This window comes from Pristiophorus japonicus, chromosome 3, assembly GCF_044704955.1.
Source record: "Pristiophorus japonicus isolate sPriJap1 chromosome 3, sPriJap1.hap1, whole genome shotgun sequence".
Lineage (NCBI taxonomy): Eukaryota > Metazoa > Chordata > Chondrichthyes > Pristiophoridae > Pristiophorus > Pristiophorus japonicus.
Window position 1 is genome coordinate 118,007,976 of NC_091979.1, and position 13,367 is coordinate 118,021,342.

At 37.3% G+C, this 13,367-nt stretch overlaps 1 protein-coding gene across 1 annotated transcript in view; it reads right to left on the reverse strand.

The window, feature by feature from the left end:
* Window positions 1–1,841: 1,841 nt before the first annotated feature.
* atf2 (activating transcription factor 2) overlaps window positions 1,842–13,367 on the reverse strand; it is a 158,543-nt gene continuing 147,017 nt past the window's right edge. The window contains exons 10-12 of the mRNA XM_070875749.1: window positions 11,648–11,854; window positions 9,471–9,576; window positions 1,842–3,954 (exon numbers count right to left, since the gene is read on the reverse strand). Coding sequence (XP_070731850.1) covers window positions 3,719–3,954; window positions 9,471–9,576; window positions 11,648–11,854 — 549 coding nt within the window. The 3' untranslated portion in view covers window positions 1,842–3,718. The remainder of the gene's footprint in view (window positions 3,955–9,470; window positions 9,577–11,647; window positions 11,855–13,367) is intronic.

A 13,367-nucleotide genomic window follows, 5' to 3' on the forward strand; every position in this document is an offset into this window, starting at 1 on the left:
TTCATACCTCGGCAGCCTATTATCAGCAAGGGCAAATATCGACGATGAGGTCCAACACTGCCTCCAGTGCGCCAGCGCAGCCTTCGGTCGCCTGAGGAAGAGAGCGTTCGAAGATCAGGCCCTCAAATCTGGCACCGAGCTTATGGTCTACAGGTCTGTAGTGATACCCGCCCTCCTGTATGGCTCAGAGTCATGGACCATATACAGTAGACACCTTAAATCGCTGGAGAAATACCACCAACGATGTCTCCGCAAGATCCTGCAAATCCCCTGGGAGGAGAGACGCACCAACGTCAGTGTTCTCGATCAGGCCAACATCCCTGCCACATTGTCCGCATGCCCGACACAAGACTCCCAAAGCAAGCGCTCTACTCAGAACTCCTACACGGCAGGCAATCCCCAGGTGGGCAGAGGAAACGTTTTAAGGACACCCTCAAAGCCTCCTCGATAAAGTGCAACATCCCCACCGACACCTGGGAATCCCTGGCCAAAGACCGCCCTAAGTGGAGGAAGAGCATCCAGGAGGGCGCTGAGCACCTCGAGTCTCGTCGTCGAGAGCATGCAGAAAGCAAGCGCAGGCAGCGGAAGGAGTGTGCAGCAAACCAGACTCCCCACCCACCCTTTCCTTCAACGACTATCTGTCCCACCTGTGACAGAGACTGTAATTCCCGTATTGGACTGTACAGTCAACTGAGAACTTATTATTAGAGTGGAAGCAAGTCTTCCTTGATTTTGAGGGACTGCCTATGATGATAATGATGAAATATTGGCCAGGAAACCAGAGATAACTCCCCTGCTCTTCTTCGAAATAGCGCCAAGGGATCTTTCACCAGAGCGCAGACAGAGCCTCAGTTTAACATCTCACCCGAAAGACGGCATCTCTGACAGTGCAGCACTCCCTCAACATAGCACTGGAGTGTCAGCCTAGATTTATGTGCTCGAGTACCTGGAGTGGGACTTGAACACACAACCTTCTGACAAACTAGGACAACTGTACTCAATTGGACAATGAAGGAGACATTTTGGAGAAGGATGATATGGTTGATCATGTTAAAGGCTGCAGGGAGGGAGGTCGAGGTAGACAATGGACCATAAAACTGCTGAAAGCATGTTGGCAGACAGCAACAGAAGCAAACTAATGAGGTAAAAATATTGTGAGGTAAAGAACACTGAATCACATTTAGTTTCAGATCGACTTTTAAAAAATATATCTTTTAAACTGTTGAAATACATTGGGACTCTTAGCACTGTACTTTTGTGTGGTTTCTTTGGTAGTGTTTAAAATAAATATGTTACTAATGACACACTAATATGGATTACCATTTAGTCAGGAAAGATCATTTAAATTTTCAATCACAAACTTCTGGATATTCAAAGTGATCTTGTTACATTCATCATTATATTATGTAGAGTGAAAAGGACAGATAATTGTAGATTGTTGAAAAATGAATTATGTTGAACACAGCATGAACAGAATATAGTTTCAGGAGAATACCCATGTTTTGAAGTACTTTAACAAATTTTCCTCAGAAAAAATTTACATTATTTACATTGTTCTGCAGTTGTTGCTGGTTTAATGATTTAAATGATCTAAAATACAATCAATAGTCACTTTCAACCAACAACCATTTGTGTACAATGGCTGATTTTGAATTCAGATTATCAATAAGATTATGGATATCCTACAAAATTAAAAGAAAAATCAAATTAAATCAGAAGTTTTTAAAATGGAAAAATGTTTTTATTTTGGAATCAAATTCAATATAAGCTTTTAGAAAGCCAAGAAAAGGGGCAGCGTAGATTTAAATGCTGAAATATTTTGTATTATTAAAGTAATCCGACATGACAATAAAGCTTGAATTTCAGAGCATGGAAAGTTAAATTCTGCTATACAAATATCTTTTGGCAGATGGCAGCACTAGTAAAGAGGATGTACACCCAATATTTTCATCAACCACTTAAAAATACAGCTGACATTTTGAAATAAAAATGTGTTATCCTTTTATGCACTTAAAAACAGTTTATTGACATGTTCTTTGTAGATAAATTATTTATTCTCTGAGAACTTACTCATGCAAATTGCACAAAGAGGAAGAGTACACCTCAAGCTACCTCTGTAGAAATGGAAGCTTGCAATCAGGAAGATAAAGACACAAGTTTTGTCCACAGATACAGACTGTAAAATAAGGTGGTTTATGAAATGGATTCTGTAGAATAGTGTAACTGATATCCATCACAAAGTATTAGTCTACCACTACATGTTGAGAAGTTTCCTTCAAACGCTCCAAGCAATTCTATCATACAGCCTGTCACAGTTCCTAATTTCTAATCTGACAAATTACACAATTATAACCTCAAAGAACTGTAAAGCTGTACTGGAGAAGTTACATTCCATGTCTTGTTAATTTTGCTATCCATGACTCCTTGTGGCAGCACAATACGCACATACCTGTAGACATATTTACACATATGAAGACATCTTTGATGTTCCGTTATCAGAATATATCTTTCTTCCACCTTTTAATTTTTTTTTAGATCAGTGTTGTTAATAAGATTCTTGTAGTGTTTTATGCTTCCCCTGTTTCAAACTATATCTCTGAGTATGACCAAGAAGTCACTACAATGTTCATGGCACATTTAGTAAAATCAATTATTTCACAGAAGTTTTGATGAGAAGAGAGGTAATATACAATCAATCTCATCAGTAACAATCAAACTGCACATGGAATGTTAAATCATCAATATTCATTATTTGTGTACACAATCATTTTAAATAGGATTCCACCAACAGTCAGTGTGACATTTAAAGGCAACCTTCACAGAACTGTTTGATATATACATCATACATCATCATCATGTTACCCAACATAGTTGCTGAGTTTTACACGCAAAAGGTAAAAAAATACTAAATGCATTGACTACACCTTATTAAAAGTGACATAACACAAGAATAATAAAACAAAATTACTAGCAAAAATGAACATTCTTTCAATCTTTCATTCCCCTCACAATGTGCAAATTAGAAAAGTCAAAGAGAATAAATGCAACATTAGGTCTGAAAACAAAATCTCTTTAAGGGCTGCTCGGGGTCTAAGAATTTATAATGTAATAATTACTCATTGCGCTTTGTTAAACTACTTAATATGTCAGTTAGCATTTTTGTTAAGAATAAAAACACCTGTTTGAAGAGATACACTGGAAATTTCACTTGCTCCAATGTTAAGTCTGCCTGTCACAGATTGAAGGCTTGTTCTTCTTGGACCTCTGGATAGCATGTCTCGACCAGGTGATCAGTAACACAGGTCAAGTTAGCCCATGTGGAGCTTTGGTACGATTAACATTTGATAGTTCTTTCACAGTCTCAAGAGAGTGGCCTTTTAAAGTCATTCCACTGTTCACAAATACACTTTCTTCCCCTACCCCATAGCCATGAAGACAGACAGAAAAAAAACACTTAAATGTTGTTTTAGTTGTAGAAAATAGAAAATGCCAAATGCATTTGTGGACTAGAGAACAATGATTAAAATATCTGTTTTCAAGGCTAAAGTTAAGTGTTCACTTCGCTTACACTGCTGTAGCCACATCTGAAGTACAACTAATAAAAGCAACTAAACTAGGAGTATAGTAGGAGATTTAGACCTTCCAGTTCTCAAATTTCCATTTTACAGTAACTGTTGAGACAATATCTGTGGATTTCTGTAGTGCATATATTATCCAATCAACTTCCTGAAGGCTGAGACTGAGACGAATTAGCAATGGCAACATGAGACTGGACGGGTAGGTTCATCTCCGAACTCTGGTCTGCCATCTGGGTAAGGACTGAAGTAGCAACAGCCTCTGCCATTGCTGTTGAACTTATGCCATTTGAGGTACTGATGGAACTATGCTGGATGACTTGGGTTTGGGGGCTGCTAGGTAGCGGGCTGTCTATAGAGCTCTCATCCTTTTCTGCATCTGATGAAAAACAGATCAGAGACTTAGTTATGTAGAAGTGTATGAAAGAACTGTATATATTAAAACTGACAGTGAACAGTTTACCCACTTTCTGTACTTTGCAACATTAATTGTAAATAGTGGTTCTCATTTCGAACTTAAAAATTTGTAATTTTACACGTACCAAAACAAATACATTGCATGTGTTTAAATTAACTTCAAACAACTGTGCATACGGCTTATTTCTGCCATTCAGTAACATGAGAATGTGCACTTTATTCTTGAGAAATGATTTGTATAACACATTTATAGTTTTCCTCAAAATGTAAATATTAAAATAGATACATTGAATAAATAGTTGCCTAAACAAACATTCAAATAATCAAAGTGAGAAATCATAGAATCATAGAAGTTTACAGCACGGAATGAGGCCATTTTGGCCCATCGTGTCTGTGCTGGCCAACAAGAGGCTATCCAGCCTAATCCCACTTTCCAGCTCTAGGTTATGGCACTTCAAGTGCACATCCAAGTACTTTTTAATGTGGTGAGGGTTTCTGCCTCTACCATCCTTTCAGACAATGAGTTCCAGGCCTCCACAACCCTCTGCGTAAAGAAATGTCCCTTCAAATCCCCACTAAACATTCTACCAATTACTTTAAAATTGTGCCGTCTGGTTGTTGACCCCTCTGCTAAGGGAAATAGGCCCTTTCTATTTACTATATCTAGGCCCCTCATAATTTTATACACCTCAATGAGGTCTCCCCTCAGCCTCCTCTATTCCAAGGAAAACAAACCCAGCCTATCCAATGTGTCCTCATAGCTAAGATTCTCCACTCCCGGCAACATCCTCGTAAATCTCCTCTGTACCCTCTCCAGTGCAATCATGTCCTTCCTGTAATGCGGTGACCAGAACTGCACACAGTATTCCAGCTGTGACCTAACCTGTGTTTTACAGAGTTCAAGCATAACCCCCTGCTCTTATATTCTATGCCTTGGCTAATAAAGGCAAACATTCCTTATGCGTTCTTTAACCACCTTATCTACATGACCTGCTGCCTTCAGGGATCTGTGGACATGCACTCCCAGGTCCCTTTGTTCCTTTACACTTCTCAGTGTCCTACCATTTAATGTGTATTCCTTTTCTTCTTAGCCCTCCCCAAGTGCATTACTTCACACTTCTCTGGATTAAATTCCATTTGTCACTGTTCTGCCCACTTGACCAATTGATTGATATCTTCCTGCAGTCCCAGCTTTCTTCTTCATTATCAACCACACAGCCGATTTTAGTATCATCTGCAAACTTCTTAATCATACTCCCTATATTCAAGTCTAGATCATTGTATACCACAAAAAGCAAGGGACCTAGTACTGAGCCCTGCGGAACCCCACTGGAAACATCCTTCCAGTTACAAAAACACCCATCAACCATTCACCTTTGCTTCCTGCCTCTGAGCCAATTTTGGATCCAACTTGCCACTTTGCCCTGGATCCCATGGGCTTTTACTTTCGTGACTAGTCTACCATGTGGGACCTTATCAAAAGCTTTGCTAAAATCCATATACACTACATCATACGCACTGCCCTCATCGACCCTCCTGGTTACCTCCTCGAAAAATTCAATCAAGTTAGTCAGACACAACCTTCCCTTAACAAATCCGTGCTCACTGTCCCTGATTAACCCGGGTCTTTCTAAATGTAGATTTATCCTGTCCTTCAGGATTTTCTCCAATAATTTTCCCACTACTGAGGTTACGCTGACTGGCCTGTAATTACTCGGTCTATCCCTTTCTCCCTTCTTGAACAAAGGTACCACATTAGTAGTCCTCCAGTCCTCTGGCACTACATCTGAAGCCAGAGAGGATTGGAAAATGATGGTCAAAGCCTCTGCTTTTTCCTCTTTTGCTTTGCTTAACAGCCTGGGATACATTATCATTTATTTCAGAACTAACATTATTTAGTTTTGACTACTGCTGTCTTATTATAGTATAATGCTTATGACATAAGTGAGAAATCATGATCAATATTGTCCTTCCAACTTAATACTTTATGAGAAGCGAAACTGTACAGAAAATTTGACAACAAATGAAATGCCATCTTTTCCAGCTGTCCTATGTTAAGCATAGAAAAGTATCCTTCATACCAGCATGCAAAGTAGGCTAATGTAATACAACAACACAGCACTATTACACCTTGAGATCTCCAAAAAGCTAAGTGGTAAAGCACATTTCCTAAATAGAACAGTAGTTTGTCACTTGAATCCACCTGATTAGATTAGGAAACATTCAGTCAGTTCTCAATTGGATCACTAGGTGGACTAGATACACGTGTGGCATTCCACTAGAGGTAGAGGAAATAACTATAGGTCGTTAGCAATAAGTTATAGATAAGGCAAAAACCAGGTCTATCCATCTTCCCAGTAAAACGTGGGTGCATGGTGGTGGGCGACCTCAAATGGAAAAAAAATGAATTGATTTTTTAAATTAAAGAAAACTTGCTTTGACAAGAAAATTATCTTTAAATGGAGGATTGTCAGTACATGAATAAAGTACTAAAATCCTTTTATTTATAGAATAGATTTCTTCATCTGAGGTTCACCTGCCAACTACTTGCAGCGATGGATGATTACTGTACCTGATTCTAATGATGCACACACAGGAGAATAAGCACTGTTTAGAGTCTAAATGCCACCAGCTGTTCTACAGTTGTAGAGAATTAATTGGATCCAGATTTAAAACTAAAAACCTATACCATATCTGACTCATAATTCAACTAATGACACGCTTCTCTTGTAAGCTAAATTAATATTTTCATGAAAACCAAAAGTGCTTAATGCAAGCCAAAAAGCAGATTAATAAAAATGTCTTTTGGATAATGTTTTGCAATACATCAAATATTCAAATGAAAACTTGAAACTTTTGAATTTACAATGGTTAAAGAACATATGTAAGCCATCCTAATGTGCTTTTTATAATTTAGAACCTAATATTATTCACACTGTAGGTTTTTACAGCATAATACATCGACATAAACATATAATGAACACCTAACTCAGATAAATCCAGTCTCTTTATATATCTTTCTCCAGCTATTGTGTTATGGTTTTACATTGTCATCATTGTCATTACTGTTTGGCAAATATCTGAAGAAGATGAAAGCATATATATAATATATATATATATATATACACACCTACATATACATATAGATATATATTAACAGTTCAGTCATTGTTGGAGTCTGAACATTATGCTGCCCATCAGGAAGACAGAGTTTAGATTTAGGGAAAAATATGTGCACAGTATGCATGCCAGTGCAAGGCACTATCCGCATCAATAAGAAAACACATGCAGAGCTGTCAGGTTGTAGCTATGACTGACTAATCTCCATAGCAATCACTGTCAATCGCAAAGGTCTGCAGTTTTCTTGTATAATGTACCTCCAGGCTACAGTGTAAATCCACAAAGCACTCAATTGATTGCAGATTAAAGGACTCTTGAGTTCTGCTCCAGACCTGATAACATGTATGGATAAAATCTAGATTGATTGATCATTTTTTGTTTTGTTTCTTTTTGAATTAACCCTTTTCATTACATATATGTTCACCACAAATGAGTATTAATAAAGTCAAACAAAATCAGATTACATTTATACACAACAGATTTCTTCATTTATCTTTCAAGTTGCAAAAGGGAAATTCAAATCCTATAGTGATAGAGGAAGTCGATGTTTAAGGTGGTGGATGGGATGATAATCAAGCAGACTGCTTTGTCCTCGATGGTATCGAGCTTCTTGAGTATTGTTGCAGCTGTACCTCTACAGACAGGTGGAGAATATTCCATCACACTCATGACTTGTAGGTGGTGGAGAGGCTGTGGGAAGTCAGGAGGGGAGCCACTCACCGCAGAATGGCCAGCATCTAACCTGCTCCAGTAGCCACGGCATTTATGCAACTGGTCCAGTTGAGTTTCTTGTCAAAAAGCACATAAGAATTAGAAGCAGGAGTAGGCCATACGGCTCCTTGAGCCTGCTCTGTCATTCAATGAGATCATGGCTGATCTGATCTTGGCCTCAACTCTATTTTCTAGCCCGATCCCCATATCCCTTGATTCTCCTGTAGTCCAAAAATCAATTTATCTTAGCCTTGAATATACTCAACGATTCAGCATCCACAGCCCTCTGGGATAGAGAATTCCAAAGATTCACAACCCTCTGAGTGAAGAAATTCTTCCTCACCTCAGTCTTAAATGTCCGACCTGTTATCCTGAGACTCTCCAGCCAGGGGAAACAGCCTCTCAGCAATTACCCTGTCAATCCCCCTTAGAATCTTAAATGTTTCAATGAGATCACTTCTCTTTCTTATAAACTCCAGAGAGTATAGGCCCAATCTACTCAATCTCTCCTCATAGGACAACCCTATCATCCTAAGAATCAATCTAGTGAACCTTTGTTGCACTGCCTCAAAGGCAAGTATATCCTTCCTCAGATAAGGAGACTAAAACTGTGCACAGTACCCCAGGTGTGGTCTCACCAAAATCCTGTACAATTGTAGCATAGAGTTTTCTTTACTGTAACATGAAAGGCCTAAATTCATACTAGTGTCACAGCAACAGGAGGTCAATGGTAATTTAGTTTTTCAATCAATGGCACCTGCTGAAAACAATAGCCTTACCATTAATCAGCAGTGGGGAAAGACCATTTCATGCCTTGTGCTTGCATTTTAATCAGCCATATTTGATATTCTGATCAAATGGTACAATACAGCAAAATAGAACAATCTATATACAAATATCGGGTTGGACACCTTTCAGTGGATCCCAAAATTGGTTTTACGCCTATAAAATGAGCACAATGAGGTCCAATTGCAACCTGTAAGGTGCTATATGATGTAAATGATTTTTTTAATACAACCCTGTTTATTTGCAACTGGAATATCCAGGTGTTACTATATTCAATTGTCTTTTAAGTAAAATGTGAGGAAGCACTACACAAAATGATTTTATAATCAGCAGAGACCTTGTACTCTGAAATATGTGTAACATTTTAGTCTAACCTTTTGGATCTAGTAAGACCTTTAGCAGTTATCTAAGTGATTTAGTTCAATTCCACACATTTGCAAGTGAACACAAAACGGCCAGTACTCAATCTATCTCAGGCTTTTAAAAAAATATCTCATTGAACACACAATGTGTATAATGAACACGATTAACCAAGTAATATTTTTTAAGAATAGACACAAAGAATGGAATTTATAGCAACTATAGGTAAATTAAGAGACAATTTTAAGACAAAATTAAATGAGGCAACTTTATTAATTACTGGGAGACCAACTGAATACCATACAAAACTTTACGTGATAGAAAATACTCCGATTTATCTATGCAGGCATTGCATTTGTAGCTGTACTACAATAACCTTATGGAATTTCTAACATTTTACTTTAAATACCAACTGCACTTCCTTGTTACTGCCAACTTAGTTCAGTTCAGCAGTATTTCATTTCAATAGCCCGGGGATATAGGTAATGGAACATTACTCACTGTGATAGTCAGATTTCTTCTGCATGGCTGTTACAGGGCAATCTTTATGAGCCAGAAGTAGCTGCTTCAGCTGAGCCACTTCATTTCTCAGCAGGGTGACTTCATTCTAAGGAACAAAGAAAAACTTTCACAAAAAGCATCAGCACTACTGTAGCCATCACAAGAGGGGGGCAGGCTTTAAACATTCTTATATTTTATAGATCGATAGATCTGGCATCACTCAACTGTAGTACAGTTCAATGCTGAAAACAGGTTTGCTGCCTTACTTTAACTAACTCTTTGAAAACTGGTACTAATATGGAGTCAAAAAGGCTTGCCTGCATAAATACTTCAAAACCATTCCACAGTCAATCTACTCTGAATCTCGTAATATACCCTGAAGGCAGCAGTATTACCAAAACCCCGTGTTTATCTCAAAACTTAATAAAATAAGAGGATTCAAAATAGTCTTCTTAATGAGCTGCTTTGCGCCGACGAGTGCACAGAACATCCTGTAGTGCTTCACCTATCTTTATAATCTGCTTTTAGTACAACTCTCTCACCAACTAATAAACTGCTATGGTTACATCAGTGGCCAAAGGTAAATAATCATATAATACACGGCTTTATTCTGAGTTAGGGTGCTGTTTACAGGGAAATTGTGCAGATGATGAGTAGAAATTGTGTAATTACTGAACTAAAGACTGATGTTGGAACTAATGATTTTGGTTCGTGTTTAATTTAAAATTTTATTTTTAGTTTAAATGAGTAACTGTAGCACCATTTACACAGTAATGTTTATTTTAATCACCTTAGTGAGCAACAACTAAATGCAATGGAGTGATTAGCAGATGAACAGAAAACACAATTTCCTAAAATATTCACATGCTCTTTGCAACTCTAAATGAAATTCCAACATAACCCTTATCACTCTAATGATTTCTCAATTCAAGCTCCCCAAATTTTATTTAGTGGTCTTTAAGTTTTTATCTTTCGAGAACATTAACAAAAATGTAGGATATTTTTTAAGCACTACAGATTTTAATGCTTGGTGATATTTTCCTACTAGCAGCTTGTCTTATGCTCTATTATATTAATGATTATTTGTATAGTAGGGTGAGCAGAGGAGAATGAGTTATACTGTGCGCGTGGGCATGAAAGCTCTGCATTTGCATGCTTAACTGCATACAGCATGCAAATTGATAATCTTTGTACTCTAGCTATATTTTGAAAAGAAGTGAAAGGGTAACCAGTTATTTTCAAATGAGAAGATGGAATGCTGGCATAGAGTATAACTTAGTTCCAAGAGTAAAAGGCATTGTGCCATTTGCATTTATATTGGTGCACAGAAAATGCAAAGCAAGACCACATGTTGGAGGCAAAAGTGGAGTGTGAATGGGAGGGGGGAGGAATAAAGGTGAACAATTCAAATACAAATAATGTCAAAGATGTTTATATTAGGTACTGTTGGTAAACAGTAACATTTAGATATAATTTATAAAGCAATTAGATCTTGCAGAACTGCATATAGTTGCAGTTACAAACTGTATGAAGCTGGCATTTACAATTAAAATATAAAATGTACATAATAATAAAAAGCCAGAGAATTTTCTCAGGATGAAAAGTCTGCTGTTATCCCTACCATACTACTTTAAAATACTGTTCGAAGACAACACTCCACACTTATTAGACTTATAGTTTAGAATAATGTAAAAACAATGATACTTCATTATAACTTACTGCACTGATCAGCTATGCTTGAATGTCAGCTGAGGAATTATAAAAGAACCTCAAGATTGATTAATGGGTTCATACAAAGTACAGTTTAATTATTTCTTTGACATTCAATTTTCAGTAAAAGACATAATGGGTGGCATGCTTAACGGCTTTGCTTCTGGCTAAGATACAAAGGAGAACTGAGAGAAGTTAATGCATTTTCCAAATCCATTAATATCAGTTCAAGTGGAGCCTACAAGTTTCTACATAAAGACAGGATAAACCAATACATTTTTTTCAAGATTTGCAGCTAAAATCATACTGATGTTATGGCTGGGGTTAATTCTCTGTTTGATAAATAGTCACTTTTCAAAACAATATGCTAGAAGCAAGTTGCTGAAATACGAAATTCACAATACAGGTTACATAACGTTTTAGCTACTTTGTTAATTCCACAAATGGAAAAATATTTTACAACCTACCTGTAGTTGTACGTTTGTTGAACTGAGGTCCTCCGCCTTCTTTTCAAGAGACTGCACCCATACTTTTCTCTTCTGTCTGCACCTTGAAGCAGCTGCTCGGTTACGCTCTAAAAACTTCCGCCTCTTCTCATCTGGGTCTTCATTCATTGCTCGCCGTCTTCGACCACCACTGCTCTGAATCTGATGTGTAGGCTGGACTGGTGAGCCCTGTAATGAAACCACCATTCAATCAACTTACTGCAGAATCACAGTTCTCTAAAAATTTAAACTCAAACTTTATTAAACAATATTTTTAAACTATGGTACATGTTTGTTCTTGGTTAGCTTTTAATTGAGAAAGCACCTCTTAAAATTAGTTTTCAGGCTGAGCCTGTAAACAATAATTCAAGTTTCATGGGGTTTAATAGTTAAAAGGACGCACTGCTTAAAATATGAACAAAAGCTAGAAAGGCTGGAAATCTGAAATAAAGAGCAAAAAATGTGTCTATGTTTTCTCTTTGTTGATGGAGCTGTTGTGTACTTGCAGCATTTTCTGATTTTATTCCACTGCCTGTAATATTGTACATCTCATCTCTTAGCAAGGTAACATCCATGTACCTGTTCATAAAAAAGAAACAGCAACTCGAGGAAAAAATTGCAGAGAAAAAAATCATATAGCTTCCCCTAATGACTCAATTGGTAACTCTAGTGCTTATTGTGGAATTGAGCCATAAACACCAGGCAGGTTCCCTATGTAAAATTAATGTTTTTATTTCTGAAATTGCAAAGGACATGGTATAGATTTTTAAAATCATATTTTCGATAGTTAACATATTTCACAAATTGTCCCAAATGTGATTCCTGATCTGTATTGAGTTATGGTTTCAGCTGGGTGGATGGTAGAGACGATATGCTTTGCCTCAGCGAGAAGGATTAGTCAGGGTTCCTGCTTCTGATTGCTCGAAAAATACCTGTGTGTAGATGTTAGATGAGGAAAGTAACACACTTTGACTGCGATGCCACCCAATTGAACAGTCCACTGGCAATTACTGCTCAAGCAAATTAAAATGGGGTCCATGAGAGTGGCTGTCACCATTGGAAGTGTACCCCAGCAGGAGTGAGGGTAGAAAATTGAAAATCAGCTAAGTATAACTGGACTAGACTATAACATTTTCTGATATATTCCCTAACAAACATTCCTGTACCCATGATGTAGCTTTAATTGCAGATGCCAGTTCTTGCATGCTTACCTTGAACAGTGGCAAACAAAAATCTGTGTCCAAAATCTTACAAATTATCAACATTCCTACAGTTGAAATCCATCATAAGAAATTCACTTCCCTCTATCCTCCAATTTTCCCTTACACTAGATGGCACTCTGCTGTATATCAGAACATAATTCATTGTTACAGGAAAAGGAAAAACTAAATTCTGTAATATTTTCTATTTCTCACCGTTAATAGTCCTATTGTTCCTTAATATATTATGGATTCAATGGTATTCAATTGAAAAAATCCTTTAAATTTGATATTTATATTGTGCATGATGATATATATGGCAATTGTAAATTAAATGTATTCTCAAATTTAGAAAAATAACCAAAGATATAAATGATATTACTCCAATGTTACTTAAGTGAAAAATACCCATCCTATAAGATTTCAGATTAAAACCAATCATAAAAAATTCACTTCCCTCTACCCTCCAATTTTCCCTTACACTAGCTGGCACTTTGCTGTAT